The sequence below is a fragment of the Hemiscyllium ocellatum genome, chromosome 12, assembly GCF_020745735.1.
Source record: "Hemiscyllium ocellatum isolate sHemOce1 chromosome 12, sHemOce1.pat.X.cur, whole genome shotgun sequence".
NCBI classification, from domain to species: Eukaryota; Metazoa; Chordata; class Chondrichthyes; order Orectolobiformes; family Hemiscylliidae; genus Hemiscyllium; species Hemiscyllium ocellatum.
In genome coordinates this window covers 76,533,850-76,553,671 of record NC_083412.1, presented here as the reverse complement: position 1 = coordinate 76,553,671, position 19,822 = coordinate 76,533,850, and the positions used below count along the sequence as shown (strand labels likewise).

Sequence of the window (19,822 nt, the reverse complement as noted above, 5' to 3'; positions counted from 1 at the left end):
ATGGTTTCAAAACTGTTGAGCACAAAGTATAAAACTAAATTGATAAATATTACAAGATGACACATTCCTTATGAAACAAATTTTTTAAATCGCTACAGAAATGGTTACCTTGACATCTGGAGCTGAAGAATGTTCATAACAGCAAAACTGGACTATTCAGCACGTCTGGCAGCATTTCTTTCCATTCCTGATGAAAGGTCTTTGACCTGAGATGTCAGCACATCTGCCAGACCTGTGAAATCTTTCCAGTTCTGATTAAAAGGACATCAACCTGAAAAGTTAACTCTTGTTTCTCTCCATAGATGCTGTCTAACCTGCTGAGTTTTTCTACTATTCTCTCTTATTTAGATTTCCAACATTTGCAATATTTTACTATTGTACATGCAAGATGATCTCAAAAGGTTATGTTAGGAGGCCAATTTTACTTACTTATTGCCACTTACTTAAAATCCACTGAACGTTGTACTCTTGCTTCATACTTAAATGACAAGCAAGTCAGTTGAACTTCCTAGAAAATGTAACTTTCGCACAGTACAAGAAAATGTTAATTTAATGTTCGGTATTTCATACCAGAAGTACCAAATATATCTTTCCCAAACCCACCTGCACACAATTCGCAGTTGTGCAATTTGCAGTGTAATTCACATCTGTAAGGTCATGAGACCATATCTGTCCAGCGAGGAACAGTTGTTCCAGTTTTCAATCTAATAATTCCATCAATTGGTTAAATCATTTTCTGCTTGCTTTTGCAGATTTTCCGAGAATTCTTAGAAGGTAGAATAAATTTTGCACCAACATACAAATATGACCTGTTCTCAGATGATTATGACACAAGTGAGAAATGTCGAACACCAGCCTGGACGGATCGAATTCTTTGGAAAAGAAGAAAATGGCCTGTTGACAAATCAGGTGTGATAAATTAATTTACTGATGTGCATTGTTACTTTACTTGTCTACTTATACCTCACGCTTACCTATTTTTCTTGTGCTGTCTTGGACCGCTGCATTGTACAAATAACTCCATGCTATTCTTGTTCTCCCTGATTCCCATCCACCTGTACCCATCACCCTCTTTTATTTTTGCAGGGTGCAAAATGTCAGATAACTTGCAACTCCAGTCTGCTGACCCATGCTTCCTATAAGTGTAGATGTTTTGTAATGTGCATTTAACCCTAAACATTTTCAGCTTCCTGCATGTGACTGGTTGTTTTGTAACTTAGAACTCCAGCTGTGTTTAAAGGATGTATACTGTATGCAGAGTACAAAAATACCTGCCATTCCTGATTTATCTTTTAATCAGCTAAAACAGGAAGTCAGCTGCTGCTCCAATATTCTAATTTTGTGCATGACCTGTCTTCATTTTTGAGTCCGGAGATGCAACAGGATTTTGAATAGAAGGTTCTGAGTACAACCACTGCTGGGACGTTTGCTTCAACTTGAACTACCAACTCATCGTGAAAATAACACATTGCACAATAAAGTTTAGATGTCAAGTTCTCAATGCACATCTATCATGCAAATTTACAAAACTATCCACTGGCTTCCACTGTCCTTAGATTTTTATTTATTTTGTGGCAGCAGGTGATTGAGGAAAGAAATTCATGCTGTATCCATTACTTTCTGTCTTTTGCAGCTGAAGACCTGGATTTGTTGAATTCCAGTATTAAGGATGAACATAAGCTAACTAATTCTTGGAGTCCTGGAACACTCACATATTATGGACGAGCAGAACTGAAAACATCTGATCATAGGTCCAGTAAACATATTTGTTATTGAAGCAATGTGAAATCTAGGGTTATAGAAGCCAAATATCTGAAATAATATTCAAAGTAAAATTACTAACACTTTACTTTTGAGTTTATCAGTTGGTTTCATAGGTTGGTCACCTATATATGTGAATGCACTGAATGACTTCATGTTGAAACAGAAGTTAAAAACTGGCCATTTAGTCCATTGAATTCACTCATGATGGCATTCCAAATGATCATGGCTGATTCTTTAGCTCTTGGCCATACTTTCACCATATCCCTTGACACTTTAGTTGCTGAAAAGCTATTTCTTCAATGTTTCTAGTTCTCACTGAATATAATGTAGAATTCAGCCATTGAGGACCGAGAGGTTGATTAAATGGGGAGAAAAAAAATGGAGTATGTGTGTAAAATTGCAAGGAACACACAAGAAGTGGAACACAGATTCTTCCCTATATATAAATAGAGAAAAAGAAAATGAAAACAAATTTGGGCGATTACAGTCTCAAAGGGGGAGAACTGAAAATGGCAAACAAGGAAATTCCAGAGTAATTAAACTGCTACTTTCATTCTGCCTTCACAAAAGGTGGCATAAATAATTCTACAAAAATGCTTGGGTCAATTGGCAGGTGGAAATTGAAAGAAATTAGTTTTTTAAAAAAAGTGCAGGAGAAATTAATGGGACTGAAAGCTTAGTAGTCCTCAAAGCCCAAGAATCTATTTGCCAGAGTGTGCAGTACTCTGTAGTTTGGCCTCCTTATCCATGAAAATATACATTAGAAGGAGATGGCCATGGGAAAAAGTGGATGCATTGGTCACAATCTTCCAAAATTATATAGATTCCAGAACAGGCCTGGCAAATAGAGGATAGCAAATGTAATGCCTTCATTTAAAAAGCAGTGAGAAAACCTGAAAATGCAGCTGGTTAGCTTAGTTGAGTTGTAGAGAAGATGTGGGAGTCACTTAGTAAGGATGTGATAATTGTACATTTGGAAGATATCAATTAGATTACGTAAAGTCAACATAGTTTAATGAAAGAAAAATCATGTTTAACAAACCCAATAGAATTTTTTTGAGAATGTAATAGTAGAATTGGGGGTGGAGGAGAACTAGTGGATGCAATGTGTTTGCATTTCAAAGTTTTTGATAATGTTCCACATAAAAGGTCAGCAGGCAAAATCAGAGTACATAAAATTAGTGGTACTACACAAGTATAGATTGAGAATTTATTAGCAGACAAAGTAAAGAAGGAATAAGTACACTAAATATCATCTGATGTACATCCCTGCTTTTATATTCCAGTCCCCTCAAGATGAATGATGTGTTTGCCTTCCTAACTGCCTACTGAACCTGAACGTTTACCTTAAGAGTTTATCTCAGGCGGCACAGTGGCTCAGTGTTTAACACTGCTGCCTCAAATGCCAGGGATCCAGGTTCAATTCCATCTTTGGGCAATTGTCTGTGTGGGGTTTGCACATTCTCCCGTGTCTGCGTGGGTTTCCTCTGGGTGCACCGGTTTCCTCCCACAATCCAAAGATGTGCAGGTCAGGTGAATTGGCCATGCTAAATTGCCCATAGTGTTGGGTGCATTAGTCAGAGGGAAATAGGTCTGGGTGGGTTACTCTTCGGAGGGTTGGTGTGGACGTTTTGGGCTGAAGGGCCTGTTTCCACACTGTAGGGAACCTAATCTAATCTAATACATAGACTTGGACTCCCAAGTCCTTTTGCAGTTCAGATTTCTGAATTTTCTTCCCATTTAGAAAATAGTCCATGCCTGTTTTCTTCCGACCTAAGTGCACGACCTCTTGCTTTCCCATGTTATATTTCATCTACCACTTCTTTGGCTACTCTCCTAACCCTGTCTAAGTCTTTCTGTAGCCTCCCCGTCTCCTCAATACTACCTGTTCCGCCACTACCCTTGTATCATCTGTAAACAGCCAGAATGCCATTGTTCCTGCATCCAGATCATTAATATAGAAAGTGAAAAGTCATGGTCCCAACACCGACCCTTGTGGAACATCACTTATCACTGGCTTCCATCCTGAGAAAAACTCCTTTATCCCCACTCTCTGCCTATGTTGCAGTTTGCCTTTCCAGAAATAGATTTGTTTTCCTAAATGTATTGCTTCCTTGCTAATACAACGTTCCACTGACTCCAGTCACCAGCCAGTTCCTTGCCAATATTTATCTTTAGATTCAGTGATCTTCAGTGTCTGCTTAACTTTTAAAAGACTTGTCCAATCCAAGTTATGTACTTGGGGAATAGCTACACAAAAAAAAATTGCATGCAACACAACTCAGCATAGTGTGCCTGTGTGGATTGGGGGATGGATCAAGAGAATTGACATTTGCATTAATTGAATATATTAATTGCAGTTGCACGAACTGCTATTTACTGCAATCAGTCGCACAATGCTGTCTTTCTTTGATTATAAATTTATAAAGTTTTGTACACAAATTACAGTTCAGTTTTTGTTTTATTAGGCCTGTGGTTGCTACAATAGACATAGACATATTTGAGGTGGATCCTGAAGCTCGACAAAGAGTGTACAAGGAAGTTATTGCTCTCCAGGGGCCACCTGATGGAACAGTGGTCACTTCCCTGACCAGCTCCTCCCCAAACCAGGATCATTTTGATGATAACTTAATTGATCAACTGCTTCAGAAATTTGCTGCATATGGTGATGTTATTTTGATCAGGTAACAATGAATATTTTTGTCTATATCTTTGGCTTTTTGTTTCAATAACAAAAATAGAGTAATTATGCTGCATCATGAAATATTATCCAGTTTGCACGTTTCTCCTTGTGAAGCAACCATTTATGTTCTTGATTAGTATTTAACAGTTATAGTTTATGCTATTGGAAGGATACCAATTCACATAAGAAGAACATTGTGATATAATACACATGGCTATATCAAAGTATTGGCTGTTGCCACCCAAGACCAATGTAATGGATAAGTTCTTTCCTCTGCCAATTATCTAATCCCTCTTCTAAGTATACTGTTTCCTTGCTAGTTCAATGTTCCGCTGACACCAGTCACCATCCAGTCTCTTGTCAACGTGACTATGATAATTACTCGCTAAAAATGTGCAAACGTTGGGCTGGATTTTACCAGCCCTTTGGGAACAAGCTGGAATGTGGGAAGGATGATGATATGGCAAACTGAGTGGTGTGCCTGTTGTCTTTTTGCCACTATACCTTTATTTTCGCGACAGGGCAGATGGTGTATGGTCCTTCAACCCAGAATTCAATTGAGCCACTTAAATTTGTGTTTTTTATACCTCTCCTACCATTTGTTTGGCAATAGGTGTTGGCTTTTCCAGGCACGGTTTAGCTCACTGAGGGACCTCTGCCTGCACCACGGCACCAATTGTCAGCAGTGCCCTGCCTCATTACTTGCTGGGATCTGTCTCATTGGTCCCAAGATCTCTCAAACTCATCTGGTTGAGAGCAAATGTTCATTGATGTGCTCTCCTCCAAGGTGAATTTCTGATGGTGCTACTGAACTGCTGGCCTTTTGATTGTTTGCCAGCTCTTACAGGTAGTCAACCATCCATAAGATTAATTAATTAATCAGCTGCCATTGGCAAAATGTAGTCTTGGATCCTGCTGATTGTTGAAGCTGGTTCACTGCACAACTTTGCCACCAGCACTCTATTTAGCCCATAAATTTCTGAAAGGAGTTGCTGGAAAGTAATCTACAATGGATGAGGGAATCTTTATGAAACTAAAGAAAGCTTAAGAGCTAGTGCAGCAGTTGGACACAAGTGGGCATAAGCTGTCAGGAGAATTGTAGGAATGATTTTATGCATAGACAATGGTTAGAAACGTGGAATTTTCAAGGTCCAGGGAAGAAGCTAAAGTGTTGGCGTAGACCCGGTAGTTTAAGTAAAAGGAATTTGCCAACATGTGCTTCAAGTTGAATGGTTTATTTCTGAACTGTATCAGTCTCAGGTTATGTAAGTGGTCATAAGAAGTTTTCCTTTCAAATCTGAAGCAAGATACTTTCTTTGGAAAAATACAGATATATTATGATTTCCAGATGTAATATTTTCTGGTAATCTGTTAACTTCTCTATTTCAGAAATTATGGTCTAATCTTGCAATGGGTCAAACAATTTTAAGATATAAGTCAGCATCGTACAGAACATTTGGCACAGAGCTGCTTTAAAAAGATATAAGTAGTGCACACAAATAAAATGTCAATGATTTCAAGACTAGATTTATATTTTGGGCTATAATGTTTCTACTGAAATGTCAGTGTTATGGTTCCAAACCAAGCTCTTGATCTCTTATTAAACCTGAATTCTCTTTATCTCCTGATTTCCTGCAGAGTGCATTAATTGTTGTACCTTTTGCACTGGTATTTGGTATGTAACATCATAAAACTCTGCTGTCCTTTGTTTCAGGTTTGTAGAAGATAAAATGTGGGTCACATTCTTGGAAGGTAGTTCTGCTTTATCAGTGCAAAGGTTAAACGGCACTGAAGTAAGTAAAAGTCCTGATCAGTATTGTAAATAGCATTTGTTGAATATTGCTTATTTGAAGTGCTGGAAATATATTTATCAGGCAAAGTACATGCTTCTGTCGACTAGCTGCCCAATCCCTCTAAACAATCTAATCTTGACCATAAGGCATAGGAGCAGAATTAGACCATTTGGCCCATTGAGACTGCTCTGCCATTCAATCGTGGCTGATAAGTGTCTCAACACCCTTCTCCCCATAACCTTTGGTCCCCTTATCAATCAAGAACTTAGCTATCTCTGTATAAAATGCCCTCAATAACTTGACCTCCACAGTCTTCTGTGCAATGATTCACCACCCTCTGGCTGAAGAAATTCCTCTTCAGTTAAGTTCTAAAGGGTTGTCCCTTCATTGTGAGGCTGTGTCCCTGGGTCCTAGTATTTCCTATTAGTGGAAACATATTCTCTATATCTACTCTATCCGGACCCCTAAGTATTCCAAAAGTTTCAATGAGATCCCTATTCAATCTTCTAAACTCCATTGAATACAGGCCCAAAGTCCTCAACCACTCTTTACCCATGGGATCATTCTTAAAGCACCCATGAACCCTCTCAAAGGCTTCTTGATATGGGGCCCAAAATTACTCTCCATATTCCAAATACAGTCTGACCAGAGCTCTTGTATTCTGACCCTTTTGAAATGAATGCTTTGTTGCATTTGTTTTCCAAACTGTCACTGAATCTGCATGTTAACCTGAACTAGGACTCTCTGTGCTTCAGATTTCTGGAACCTTACCACATTTAGAAAATAGTCTATGCCTCTGGTACAGCAAAGAACTATACAGCTTAGGAACAAACCTTTAGCCCACAATGCCTGTGCTGACTGAGAGTTAATATGCTAATCGTCTTCTACCAAAGTGCATAACCTCATATTTTCTCACTTTTGTATTCCATCTGCCACATCTTTGCCCACTTGCCTAACCTGTTCAAGTCTTTCTGCAACCTCTTTTGCTTTCTCAACACTATCTGTCCCTTCAACTATTTTTGTCATCTGAAAACTTAGCAACAATGACCTCAGTACCTTTTCCAGATTGTTAATGCATAACATGAATAGTTGTGATGCCAACATTGTCCCCGTGAAGCCTTACATCTCACTGCTGTCGAGGAAAAGACCCTTTTATTTCTGCACTCTGCCAGTCAGCCAATCTTCTATCCATACTAATACTTTGTCCTTAACTCCTTGGTCTGTTATCTATCTTCGCCTTCTGTATAGCATCTTGTTACGCCCACTGGTTACTGGCTCTCCTTTGCCTAATTTGGTCAAGATCTCCTCAAAGACTTCTAACTGATGTGATGCATGACCCCCCCCCCCCCAACTCCCGCCTTGATGAAACCATACTGACTCATGTCTATATTACCACTGGAAGTGAATTGTAGAACTTAGGACCCAGCAAGATGAATGATTCCCACCAACAGTAAATTAATCATGGTTAGGGATTGCAAGAAGTCAAAGCTTGAGGAATGTCGAGATTTCAGAGGAATACAGAGCTAGAAGCATTACCGAGATAGAAAAGTTGAATATTTGGAGTTTTGAAATCAAAATATTGACCGATGAAAGGATCTAACACAGGTCAGCGAGAATGGGGTGATTGGTAAATAGGGTCAAGTGTGTGGTGCTGGAAAAGTACCTGAGTCATTCCTGATGAAGGGCTTATGCCTGAAATGTCAATTCTCCTGCTCCTCAGATGCTGCCTGACTGGCTGTGCTTTTCCAACACCACACTCTCGATTCTGATCTCCGCATCTGCAGTCCTCACTTTCTCCTGATTGGTAAATAGGACTTGGATTGCAGTAAAAACCCAACTAGGTCATCAATGTGCCTTTAGGAAAAGAAACCTGTTCTTCCTACTCAGTTTGGTCCAAACTTGACACTATTCCCACACCAAGTTTGATCTTTAACAACTCTTGGCAAAACACGAGACAGGGTCTTTATAGGGATCTAAGTGATTTGGGCTGTGCAGGATTTATGGCAGAATCATAAAAGTTCAGCAAAGCCTACCTCAACATCAGGAACAGCTCACTGCATTTTTTATGCATTTGCTGAGCAGGGAGGCAAGTTTCTTGTTAAGCTGTAGTGAGTTGCCGTGTTAAAGGTGCTAATGGCTTGTCAAATGCTTTAATAATACTCATCTCATTAAGATTTAGTTTCCCGGACCATCAAACACGTTGAATAAATTAGACATTAAGAATTTTTGATATGGAAGTCACGGTGAATATGTGGCAACTCCAGCTCAGTACTGGCTGCATGGAGCTCAATATCAAACACGTTTCAGGGTTGCCCGATTGTAATCTTATCACCCACTCACTTGTCGCCTACCTGCATGCTTGCAGCATCCACACCTTGGTTTTCTTTGGCATGCCATGCCTGTTAGCACATTAGTACTTCACATGGTGTGTGGAGTCAGTGCCATTTTGGTGAAAGTGCAAGATCTAAGTCATCTAGATGCTAGGATATTGCAGGGACAAAAACATAATGCTTATATTTGCAGACTCCGGCGATATTTCATTTGTCATAATTTATTGACCCATCTGCAATTAACCCGAAGTAATTTGGGAGTCAAAAGTAGTTTGCGCTTCGCCACGTGCAAATCTAATACTCTGAAGTTACCTGCCATGACTTGAAAGGAGGAGAATACTAACTATAAAACTGTCCCACCACTTGTGGAACTTATGAGAGTACTGTGGGAAAAGGAATATATAGTTCATCATGAGTATGAAGATGGACTTTTCTGTTCTTCAGTGACAAGTTTCATGGTTGATGAGAGTCTGGGATAGGAAATGATTCAGAGCACACCAAGTGTTCCCTTTCTGGTGTCATTTGGTCAGTCAGCTGGCGCAATACTTTTACCAAGTTGGTGTACATGCTCTGACCAGGACTGTGATGGAGCAGATGATAGGGTTGACAGTGCAATTCTACTTCTCAAATCAGACTTAGGTGGTGCATCTTGAATAATCAAGATGGTGTGCTGTACCATTCTTTTGTGCTGTGCACTGCACATCTGCAGTGGGCAACAATGCAATGTGTTGTACATGGAGGAGTCAGGAGCAGCCTTCTCAGGAGCAGGACGAGGACATTGAGCTGGAGAAAGCTTCTTATGGATGATGAAGCTCTGTTGCTTGGGTGCTACAAGACAGACAGGACATGTTGGACACTATGTTCCAGTAGATGCAAACTGGGCACAGAAGATGGCTCGATGGATCGAATGACTTACTCCTGTTACTATTCCTTATGGTCTTAAGACCATCTAGGAATTATAGGCAGTAGTTATACATCATATCAGCATTTGGTTTGCACTGTGAACACATTGCAGCCTCTACTCATTCCTTCCATGTTCATTTTTACTGGCTGTTAATGGGAGGTCATGTTTGGGTTCGTCTGATTGGTATATGATGTTCCTGTACAGGACACTGATAAGATTTGGGTGTTCATTGGGCTTTGAGAGTAGAGTAGCTCTGACTTCGAGATGGTGTTTAGATGGAATGTAACTAAGGACAGGTAAATTGTGCTATGGTGAGAGAATGGGTTCGTGTGCGTGAGTAAAGTGTCAGCCATAGTGGCTGCATTTTGTGAGCAGTGTGTTTTTGTGACTGTTATACAATTATGTCGCTGATGAGGAATGATGCCAGTTTACTAATGTTTGTTCTGATGTAACATGGCTTTTGAAAGATGGTACAGGTACAAGTACAAGAGTCTTTTGGCAGATATCCACTGAGTGGTGCATTGTTCTGGGGGCAACACATGCTTAAATGGGACTAGAAATTGAACATGCTGGATGCCATGGGTGGGGTAGGTAGTTAAGATATGCTGGATAAGAGACAGTGAGAAGGTGAGAAAGTTCACAGTGAATATCCCTCCAAAAATTGACACAACATGCACTTATCTGAAAAAGCACAAGATTCAGCCCAGTCACTCCTTACTAGTCTGCTTACCAAGACTTTCACTGGATCTGTTAGTCATGCGATCACTTTTTTCTATTTTGTTACATGCTGCATTTGTTGTTTTGCATGTCTGTAGCCCCAGTTGCAACTTTATCTCATGCATGATAAGCATGCTGAGAGCTGTATTTACATTCTTTACTGAACTAGTTTTACAATGTGGTACAGGCAGTGTGGTCCTAGAGGTCTCAGTCTGTGGTGGTTTCTGTAAGCTTTCCGGTCCAGACCTTACTGCTACATCAACATTCTTGAAGGTCTTTAGAGTGTTCGCCTTGGCTGAATGACTCCTGTCCTTAGGTTGGAAAGTCTTTGCTTCAAATCCCATTGGGGGAGCGCAGGTGTCATTGGTAAGACAGCTAGGACTCTCAGTTATCTTTTTATTCATAAAATATTTGCAGGATTGTGGTGACTGTTGAAACATTTTGCTGTATTTTACTGTATGATTTGCTGTAAAATGCAAGTGACAGTAAGTAAATCATTCATCATTCATTCAAGTTGGCACTAATGAGTATGAACATTTTATGGAAACTGATAGAAAAAATAAGAGAAATCTGAATCTACTTGCACTTTGATGCAAATATTTTATGGAATTTGACTACTCTGCCATTTCTGCATATTATCTGTAAAATTCTAGACTTCAGTTTGAAGTTTCAAATGTCCTCTTGCACTTGAATGTTTTGCTGTCTTTTGTCTGACGTAATTAACCTGCTCTATTTTATTTCAGAGCATTACAGCTCATGTTAACCAGTTAAAAAGTGTTACAGTCAGCCGAGACATTTATTTAGACTTTAAAATTTTAAAAATTCAATATTAGTGATGAAGTTTAAACATTTGGTCCATTTCCAGACTGCAAGGCCTTCTCTTTTTGAACACGCTGTCAGGTACAATGATTGGAGCCCACTGATTACCTGTGCAGGTTTTGGGGGAGCCTCTTAGTGCTTCTAAATAAGTTTCTTTCTAAAGCTTTGTTGATGGAGGATTGGCAAGCAAATAAATGAATTTGTGCAGTAACTGGAAAGCAGTGGGAGAAATAACAAAGTTCAATGGGAGAGATGTAGCCATGGAGAGAAGGCAACAGAGGAATGCAGAACTTGGTGTAGGTAGAGAGAAGCAGAAATAAAAATATGGAATCATTTATCAAGTGAAAGTAGAAAGCAACAAGGAAAGAGGACTAGAGACTTGGGGAAAAGCCCCTATAAGCAGATTTCTATACAAGTACAATACTTTCATGTAGTCTCAGAAGAATAGTGAATTCAATTATCAACTGAATATTGCCTGAGTACCAACAGATTAAAGTGACTTAGTTGATGATCCTTTGCAGAATTGCTGAAACATCTCCTGATTGAATGATTTTGTGTGGGGGGGATAATAAATGTCATTGCAGGTTTTGGGCAGGACACTCCACATTTGCCTGAAGAATCCAGATTGGACCAGTAAATTAGAGGAAGAGATGAGTCTGGAAAGAAGTGGTCTTGGTTTACCAGTCTCGACTAGCTCCATGCTGCTTGGAGAGGATACAGAAGTTACTGCTGACTATGATATGGAAGGTATGTTATTGAGCATAGGGTTGGTTTGCATATAATGCACGATTTGCAATTTTAATATACAATAGCTTATAGCAAAATGATATGAAAATCCATCCATAAGCAAAGATCTGTCAAATGATTGAATTGGGCACAAAAATAAATTGCTGACAGTATTTGCAGCTAATTCTTCTAATGTCATTTATAAGTGAAACTGTTTGAAAATGAAGGAGCAAATTACTGCAGATGCTGGACTCTACTGAAAATAACGATTGCAGATCGCAGTAGATCAGGCAGTATCCATCAGAAGAAAGTAGGCTGATGAAAAATCATCTGGACTCCAATGTTGGCTTGCTTTCTCTTCATGGATGCTGCTTGCCGGTTGTGATCTCCAGAATTTTGTTTTCAAATGATATTTGATGAATAAATGTAGTTTGGCTATTCCATGCAACTTAGAAATAGAGGTCTACAATTACTTAACATTCAGCGAAATATTCACTATGCAATTTTGTCAAGTAATTCTGCCTTGAATGATAAACTCATTAGACAAAGTAAAGGTAAAGATTGGTATAAACTTAAAGCATTCGTCACGAATTTGTGTTTCTCATCATGTATCTCATACTGTTTTTATACAGGGGATGTGGATGATTATAGTGCTGACGTAGATGAAATTCCTCAGCATTTGCAGCCTATCTCTGGTTCAGGTTCAGGTACCTCTCCTGCTTCAACTCCGAGGACAAGTCCATGTCCATCTCCCACAATACCAGAGATGCCTCTACCAACACTGCCGAGTAGACCAAGTAGAGCAGCCTCCAGAACTGTTGCAGTTCAACAAGAGCAGCCTCAACAAGGTAATGGTTTTCAATGAATATAAATAGTAAATTCAGAAATATAGAACATTCACTGAATCCAGGCAAGTCCACCTCTGACAAATCATGCTGCAATCTCTGCATTTCTAAAGTGACTAAACTTTTAAGACTGCCTTTGTATATCTAATAATTTCATGGCTGTTTGAATTGGTATGAATTGTATTTTAAACGCAAATACCTTTTATAGGTCACTCACTAGAAAGAGTGATAAATTAAGTACAAAGAAAATGAATTGGGAAAAAAGGTGTCTTTGTCCAATAGCTTGTTTAAAATAATGAAGTGTAATGAGGAAAAATTGGTCAGTTTGGATGACTTCAACAGATGTAAAAATCATATTTTTAATGGTGTATTCAACTTGCTAAATTTTAGGCATCACAAGCCCTAGTGTTTTATTGCTAGACTGAATTCAGAGAAGAAAGTAATGTTTGAGAAACCTGGATTTGAATTCTGCCATGGCAGGTGGTGGAATTTGAACTTAATTTTAAAAATCAACGATGACCATGAAACTGTCGACTGTCAGAGAAAACCCATCTGATTCATTGTTTTGCTTTAGGGAAGAAAATCTGTCCTTGAACAGTCTGGCCTATGTGTGACTCCAGACCCACAACAATGTGATGCACTGTTCATTGCCTGCTAGAAAATTAGGGACAGACAATAAATGTGACCTAGCCAGTGATACTCAACTTGTGAATGAATTAAAATACAAACCAAAAAATGTCAATATGAGAAAGTTGTCATATTTAATTGTTGTCTGCTGTGATTGGCTTAATTATTTATAGTGTGCTATTTGACCCATTGCTCTACCTGTTAAGTCATTCTTTTCTACAAGTTTGGTCATGTTATCTTAATTTCTTTTTGAAAACAGACACTTCAGAGTTCCAGCAAGTATCAGCGCACAAGGAAGGTAGTCAAACCCTAGAACCAAAGCGGCCACCTCCTCCACGTCCTGCAGTCCCTCCTTCAAGACCTGCTCCTCCACAAAGGCCACCACCTCCGTCAGGTAGATGACAGCTTCGCCCCTTAGTCTTTGAAAGTTTCAACAAAGTAAAATTGATGTAAGGCGACTTGGTGGAATATTTGAATTGACTATTGTAGGAAAGAAAATTACTAATCCAACAAAGTGTTATGGGCATGTAACTAGTCGTGGATTTTGTATGCAAGGTTCTCTGTAGCACATGGGTCTTTAAACGATACTGGTGTAATGATCTTTGAATGAAATGCATTCCACAGTTAGCTTTATAGGTTCTAAATTGTCAAAACTGCATTGGAGTATTTATTATTTTGCATCACCTGTTCTGTGTGTAATAAGTATTGAAAAGTAATCAATAATCTCCAAACTTTCCCTTTGCATGGAAATGAGAAGTAAAAGGCAATAACAAAAAATGCTTTTTATTTGGAAAAAATGAAGATTAAATATTATTTTTAGATTCTCCACACAGCTTTGCCTTACATTCTGGATAAGTACTGATCTTAAAGGCTTCTTTTGGAAGGAATTTTTAAAAACTATTCACTGGTTGGAAATTGATTTGAGTTAACTCTTTTTCGGAATTAGAGTAGCCCTCCTGTGCCAAATAGCCAAATTTTGCTTCGGCATCCTTAACGTATCATAATTTTCTACTTTTATGGTTGAGAAACATAGTTCAAAAATTGAATAAGTTCAGATAATTTTAATTTACTATTATGCGTAATGAAAATTCAGATTTATGTAGGACGTTTCACGTCTCCAGGCTTTAAAATCATAATGATGCAAACTAAATAGTTTGAACAGGTTATAATTGTTTTAATGCAGGCAGTAGAATTCATGTTATTTAATTAGTTGGATATGATCTTTTACTTGTACCTGAAAGATCAAACAGAGTCAACGTGAGATCTCATCTGAAAAATAGTACCGCCAACAGTGCAACACTTCAGTATTCTGCTGGGATGTCGGCCTGGCTTATGTGTGAATGCCTCTGAAGTACAGCTTGATGTACAATCTTCTTACTCTGAGGCATGAGTGCTATTACACAATTAAAGTGCTTGAATCTTAAGATATATTTCCAATTATTTGTGGGGATGGGGCATGGTGGTGAACAACAATCCTATTGCAGATATAAATGGGAGCAGCTGCTTTTGCACATGGAAGTAAAACCAAAGTAATGGGGAAATATAATAATACATTTTATTTGTAAAGCCTGCACCTTCTAACATCAAAGTTTTAAAATCAATCACGTACTACTTCAGGTAAGTAGTCAACTCCTGATTGTCCGATTCAAGTGACAACAGGAATCTGAGCTGTGGACTTGTATTTACTATGACACAAAAGATCAGTTCTTGATTTTAAAAAAAATTAGATTCAAGCAAATGTAACGCTCAGTTAATGTGCTAAAATACAGAAGCATTTGCTGCTGTTGTGACAACTGCAACAAAGGAGATAACCAGTACACATCTGCTAAGCAAAAAATCTTTCTACATGTTAGGAATATAGAAGGATCAGACAACAGAGATCACAGTAACTAAAAACATGAGCAATCCAGTAATATTTTGTCTTTCGAAAACCCAAAGATGATCCTTCTATTTACTCAGGGCTGACTTACTTTCAGGTGATATAATGTGCCATGCAACTTTGAAAACAAATTGATAAGAATTATCTTTTTAATTTTTATTAACAAAATATTGTTTCCAACGTCGGCATGTGTCTGACTTAGTAGTGAAATTAAAATGATCCTGTGCAATGGTTTACCTCTTGTTGTTGAAATTATTTCCTTATTGAGTGTTGCAGGCATTCTGTGACTCAGAATGGGTGGGGGTGCAATGCAAGCCTATCTTGCCATTGAGATTTGTTGATGGGATGCTGCCTTCTTCCATTTGAGGAGAAAATGTCAGTCACTTGTTTTAAAAGTAGAATGAGGAATAAGAGTTCATTTAGATCACCCATTCCCTCTGCAATTTATATGTACTATACATAGTCTAAAATGTGTGCAGTTTGGTAATGGTTGAAAACAGGATCACTGACAAAAAGTCAAAAGGTAATATCATCATTTGCATACAAATACAACATAGTGTTGTTTTCCTGGAACTTCTAGATGTTATGATACTACAGTAAATATTGCTGTAAATTATATTCTTGACAGATTAATACATAATCAATGTGGATCAATGATTAAAGTATGGTCCCTTATCCTATTATTCACCTCGTTGACATGCTACATTAATTTGAGTAATTTTCTGTGAAAATCTTTGAAGACTACTCTAACAGAGCACCAAACATTATCTATATGGCACCTGTAATGTAAATTTCTTGAGGCATTCCCCAGTTGCATTATAAGGCAATAAATCATTTATTGAGTGGTATGAGATGTTGACATAGATGACCAAAAGAGATAAAACAGGGGGAGCTTATTTCAGAGCTTTCAGACTTTGGTAGTTATAAAGCACAGCTGTCTGCCAATAGTGGAGAGATTTAAATCTGATTTTGAAGAGCCAGAGTTGAAGTTTACAGCTGTCTGGAAGAATCATGACCTGGAGGATATTATACGTAGGGACACAAGGTCATAAAGGGATTTGATAACTGGATGAGAATTTAAAAAAAACTGCAGATGCTGCAAATGATCTCAAACTGTCCTCCATGACCTGACATTCAACCTTAATGACGTCCTCCTTACTCCTCTATGCTCCTCTACAGATGCCATGCTGGTGGTCAATGCCAATAACCATCTCTCCCATAGCTTTCCTTGGCTTTCAGTGCTGTTCCACATTTCTCCCCAAATATACCCAGAGGTTCTCCTCTCTCCATCCTTGTTCCGAATATCACAAATGCTTCTACTCTAGCCACCCCCTAATCTGATCCTTGACTGTCCAATTACTTTTGTCAGTGATCCTCCTGCTATGCATACAGACTCATTTTGTATTCTCAATGGTCAACAGACGGACGACACCCCTCACTCCAAGCCACTGACCGACTTCAAGAAACAGTCCATAGATACGAGTGACCAGAAACAAAGTCAGAAATTGCTGGAAAAGCTGAGCAGGTCTGGCAGCATCTGTGCAGAGAGAAGGAGTTACTATTGGATCAGATGATGACTTCAGGAGTGGAAGAAGAGTCATTGGATTCAATATTAACTCTGCTGTTTTCACAGATGCTGCCAGATCTGATAAGCTTCTTTAGCACTTGTCTGGAAATCTGTAATAGAACATTCACACTATCTTCCAGTTTGAACAATTTAAGGGTACAAATTTAAGGGGTAAAAAGGTGGGAGTCAGCTCAGTGTTGGAATACTCAAGGCTCTGTGTGACAAAGATGGAGTGTTTAAGCAGCAGATCACTAATCTTAGTTTTGACACAGTGAATGTAAAAAGAACCAAGATGTCTTGACCAGCTAAGGTGGATGCTACAAATATTTAAATGACTTATCAAAATTTTGCACCTGTCAGAATTTCGGGGGAAGAAAGCTATCTTTATAGATTTAAAGTAAATAATTTTATCTAGTTTGTTACTTCACCTTCAGAATTCATGTGGTCAATAAGTTGATGCTTTTCAGATATAGTATTTAATTACGTGGTCTTTAGACAAGAGTGTGACCCTCAGTATTTAAAACTGTCTATTAACACTAAGCTTGTGCATGCTTCACCATGGCTAATGTTCTTCTCTTCACTATCATCCTCTTGCTTCACTAAGGAGCTAGAAGTCCTGCACCAGCTAGAAAGGAGTTCAGAGGTAAAAAAGAATAAATGATTTCCTAGCGATGATGGATTTCACTAAATGCTGGCTTATGATTAGAATGTTTATGCCTTTAAGTTATTCCGCATGCTATACATGGAATTGGAACTGTTTCTTCTGTCCTTTTTAATAAAGTAGGTCGCTTTATTTAAATGTCTTAGAATTGTTACTTCATTTTGGATCTTGTCTCCGAAGATTCCAAATCATTTTCAACTATAGCGTACAGCTCTTATGACGGTATGCCTCGATTTGTTTTCCCTCTGACCACATTTTAAGGCGTGAACATTTTCAATAAGAACTGCTTGAATGGGAGTACAGTTGTAAAGCGGCTATAACTTGGTTAGAACTCCATGGTGGCTATTGCTGCCTCAGAGCCCATTTCGCAAAGGACTAACTAATGCGTTTGTGTTAACAGGAAGACATTATGTGGGTGTGACTTTCCCTTTTCTTTTAATTTGTGTGGGAAAGATTGACACGTTACTTTCAGCATATGATTAGATGTACTCACCAATGGTCCCCTTCCTGTCAGAAAGATGTTGTGAAACTTGAAAGGGTTCAGAAAAGATTTACAAGGATGTTGCCAAGGTTGGAGGATTTGAGCTATAGGGAGAGGTTGAATAGGCTGGGGCTGTTTTCCCTAGAGCTTTGGAGGCTGAGGGGTGATCTTTATATAGGTTTATTCAATCATGAGGGGCATGGATAGGATAAATAGACAAAGTCTCTTTCCTCAGGTGGGGGAGTCCAGAACGAGAGGGCATATGTTTAGGGTAAGAAGGGAAAGATATAAAAGGGACCTAAGGGGCAACTTTTTCACACAGAGGGTGGTACGTGTATGCAATGAGCTGCCAGAGGAAGTGGTGGAGGGTAGTACAATTGCAATATTTAAAGGGCATTTGGATGGGCATATGCATAGGAAGGGTTTGGAGGGATATGGGCCGGGTGCTGGCAGGTGGGACTAAATTGGGTTGGGATGTCTGGTCAAAATGGACAAGTTGGACCGAAGGGTCCGTTTCTGTGCTGTATATCTCTGACTCTGAGTTGGCAGACACTGACTTTTCAGCTTTGCAAGCAATTTGCAGTACAGCCAATAACTGCATTTTACTGTTCTGACATTTTATACGTGCTCTTCTCCTTTAATATCCACTGTTTAATCATCATGTTGCTACACCAGAAATAAGAGCAGTTTTGTGTAGGAATAATTTGATCACAACCATCTTCCCTTTTCCTTTGTATTGATAGAAAATGGTATTTTTAACTTTGACTTTTAGCACATCCTTGGACTTTGCATGTATTAAAATGGCATTACCTACTAAAGAGTAAAAAGTGAGGTCTGCAGATGCTGGAGATCAGAGCTGAAAATGTGTTGCTGGTTAAAGCACAGCAGGTTAGGCAGCATCCAAGGAACAGGAAATTTGACGTTTCGGGCCAGAGCCCTTCATCAGGATGATAGAATCAGGGTGAGAGAGATTTGTCAAGGAGGAAATTTGCAATTTCAGTTTCCAGTTGAAATGCTTCCCTGATTTATTTCGATCAGAACATTTTGGTTTGTTTCTGATCAACACTAAAGTGGGAACAAGATAATTTGCCGTTCTTTTAATCATATCATTTTTAATTGTTGTATTGGAATGCCTTATCAAATATGAAATCTGATAGTTCTTAAACTTCAGAAACTATTCCACTTCAATTTTGTTGCTCCCAGTTACAAAAATTCCACCTTCATTTTGTTTGGTAGTCTTTTTTTTAAAAGAGATTGCAGCCTACATAATGAGGCAGTATTTGAACACACCATCCCAATTAAATCAATAAGACTATACTTTTGAAGTATTAATAGTGTAATACACAAAATATTGTTCCCCACTCTGGTCAGTTTGGCTTGACTGGTACTCCCATTAATTCTCTGGTGACTCAACATTGAGTATTCCTCAGTGTGATGTACGCTGTCTTCATCCTTGGCAAGTACCTTTTTTCAATGTGCTGCTGCTTATGCAAAAGTAAATTAAATAATTATTTAATAGTTCAGAACTTGAGTATTGCTGAAAAAAGGCATGTTTTGTTGAAGCCTTTAATCTTGCAAAAATCAAGAATTTGCAAGATATAAATTCAAGGGTAAACCAGCACGACGTTGAGTGAGAGGACAGTGCTCGTTATTTGGTAACTGGGCTGTAATTGGTAGAGGTTTTGCTATGGAGAAAGAACTCACTAATGCTGATTGACAGTTAACAACCAGACTCTTAAACTAAGTAGGTTGATTCTGATCAGTGTATTTGCCTTGAGAAAAGCAGATGACTATCACCTACTTTGTTGAATGGCCAGATGTGGCCTGCAAAGAAAAACAGACCTGTGTATTACAATATGCAGCTTCCTGTACATGCAAGTATGTCGTACTAAGCACAACTGATTATGCTAAATTGGTTGTCAGTGTAAATTTTTGCACATACAGCATATCCAGCAAATGTTGTCTAATTGCAGAGTCAAGTTTAATGTTAGACATTGTTGCAGGTTTTAGAAACATAAGCTAATTT

The 19,822-nt window shown here is 38.6% G+C and overlaps 1 protein-coding gene across 4 annotated transcripts in view; it reads left to right on the top strand.

The window, feature by feature from the left end:
- The window catches only part of synj1 (synaptojanin 1), a 105,481-nt gene that overhangs the window by 72,288 nt on the left and 13,371 nt on the right, over window positions 1-19,822 (top strand). For all 4 annotated transcript variants that reach the window (XM_060833725.1, XM_060833723.1, XM_060833724.1 and 1 more), the window contains 7 exons: window positions 753-909; window positions 1,634-1,751; window positions 4,233-4,448; window positions 6,162-6,240; window positions 11,595-11,757; window positions 12,369-12,584; window positions 13,468-13,602. In XM_060833725.1, coding sequence (XP_060689708.1) covers window positions 753-909; window positions 1,634-1,751; window positions 4,233-4,448; window positions 6,162-6,240; window positions 11,595-11,757; window positions 12,369-12,584; window positions 13,468-13,602 — 1,084 coding nt within the window. The remainder of the gene's footprint in view (window positions 1-752; window positions 910-1,633; window positions 1,752-4,232; window positions 4,449-6,161; window positions 6,241-11,594; window positions 11,758-12,368; window positions 12,585-13,467; window positions 13,603-19,822) is intronic.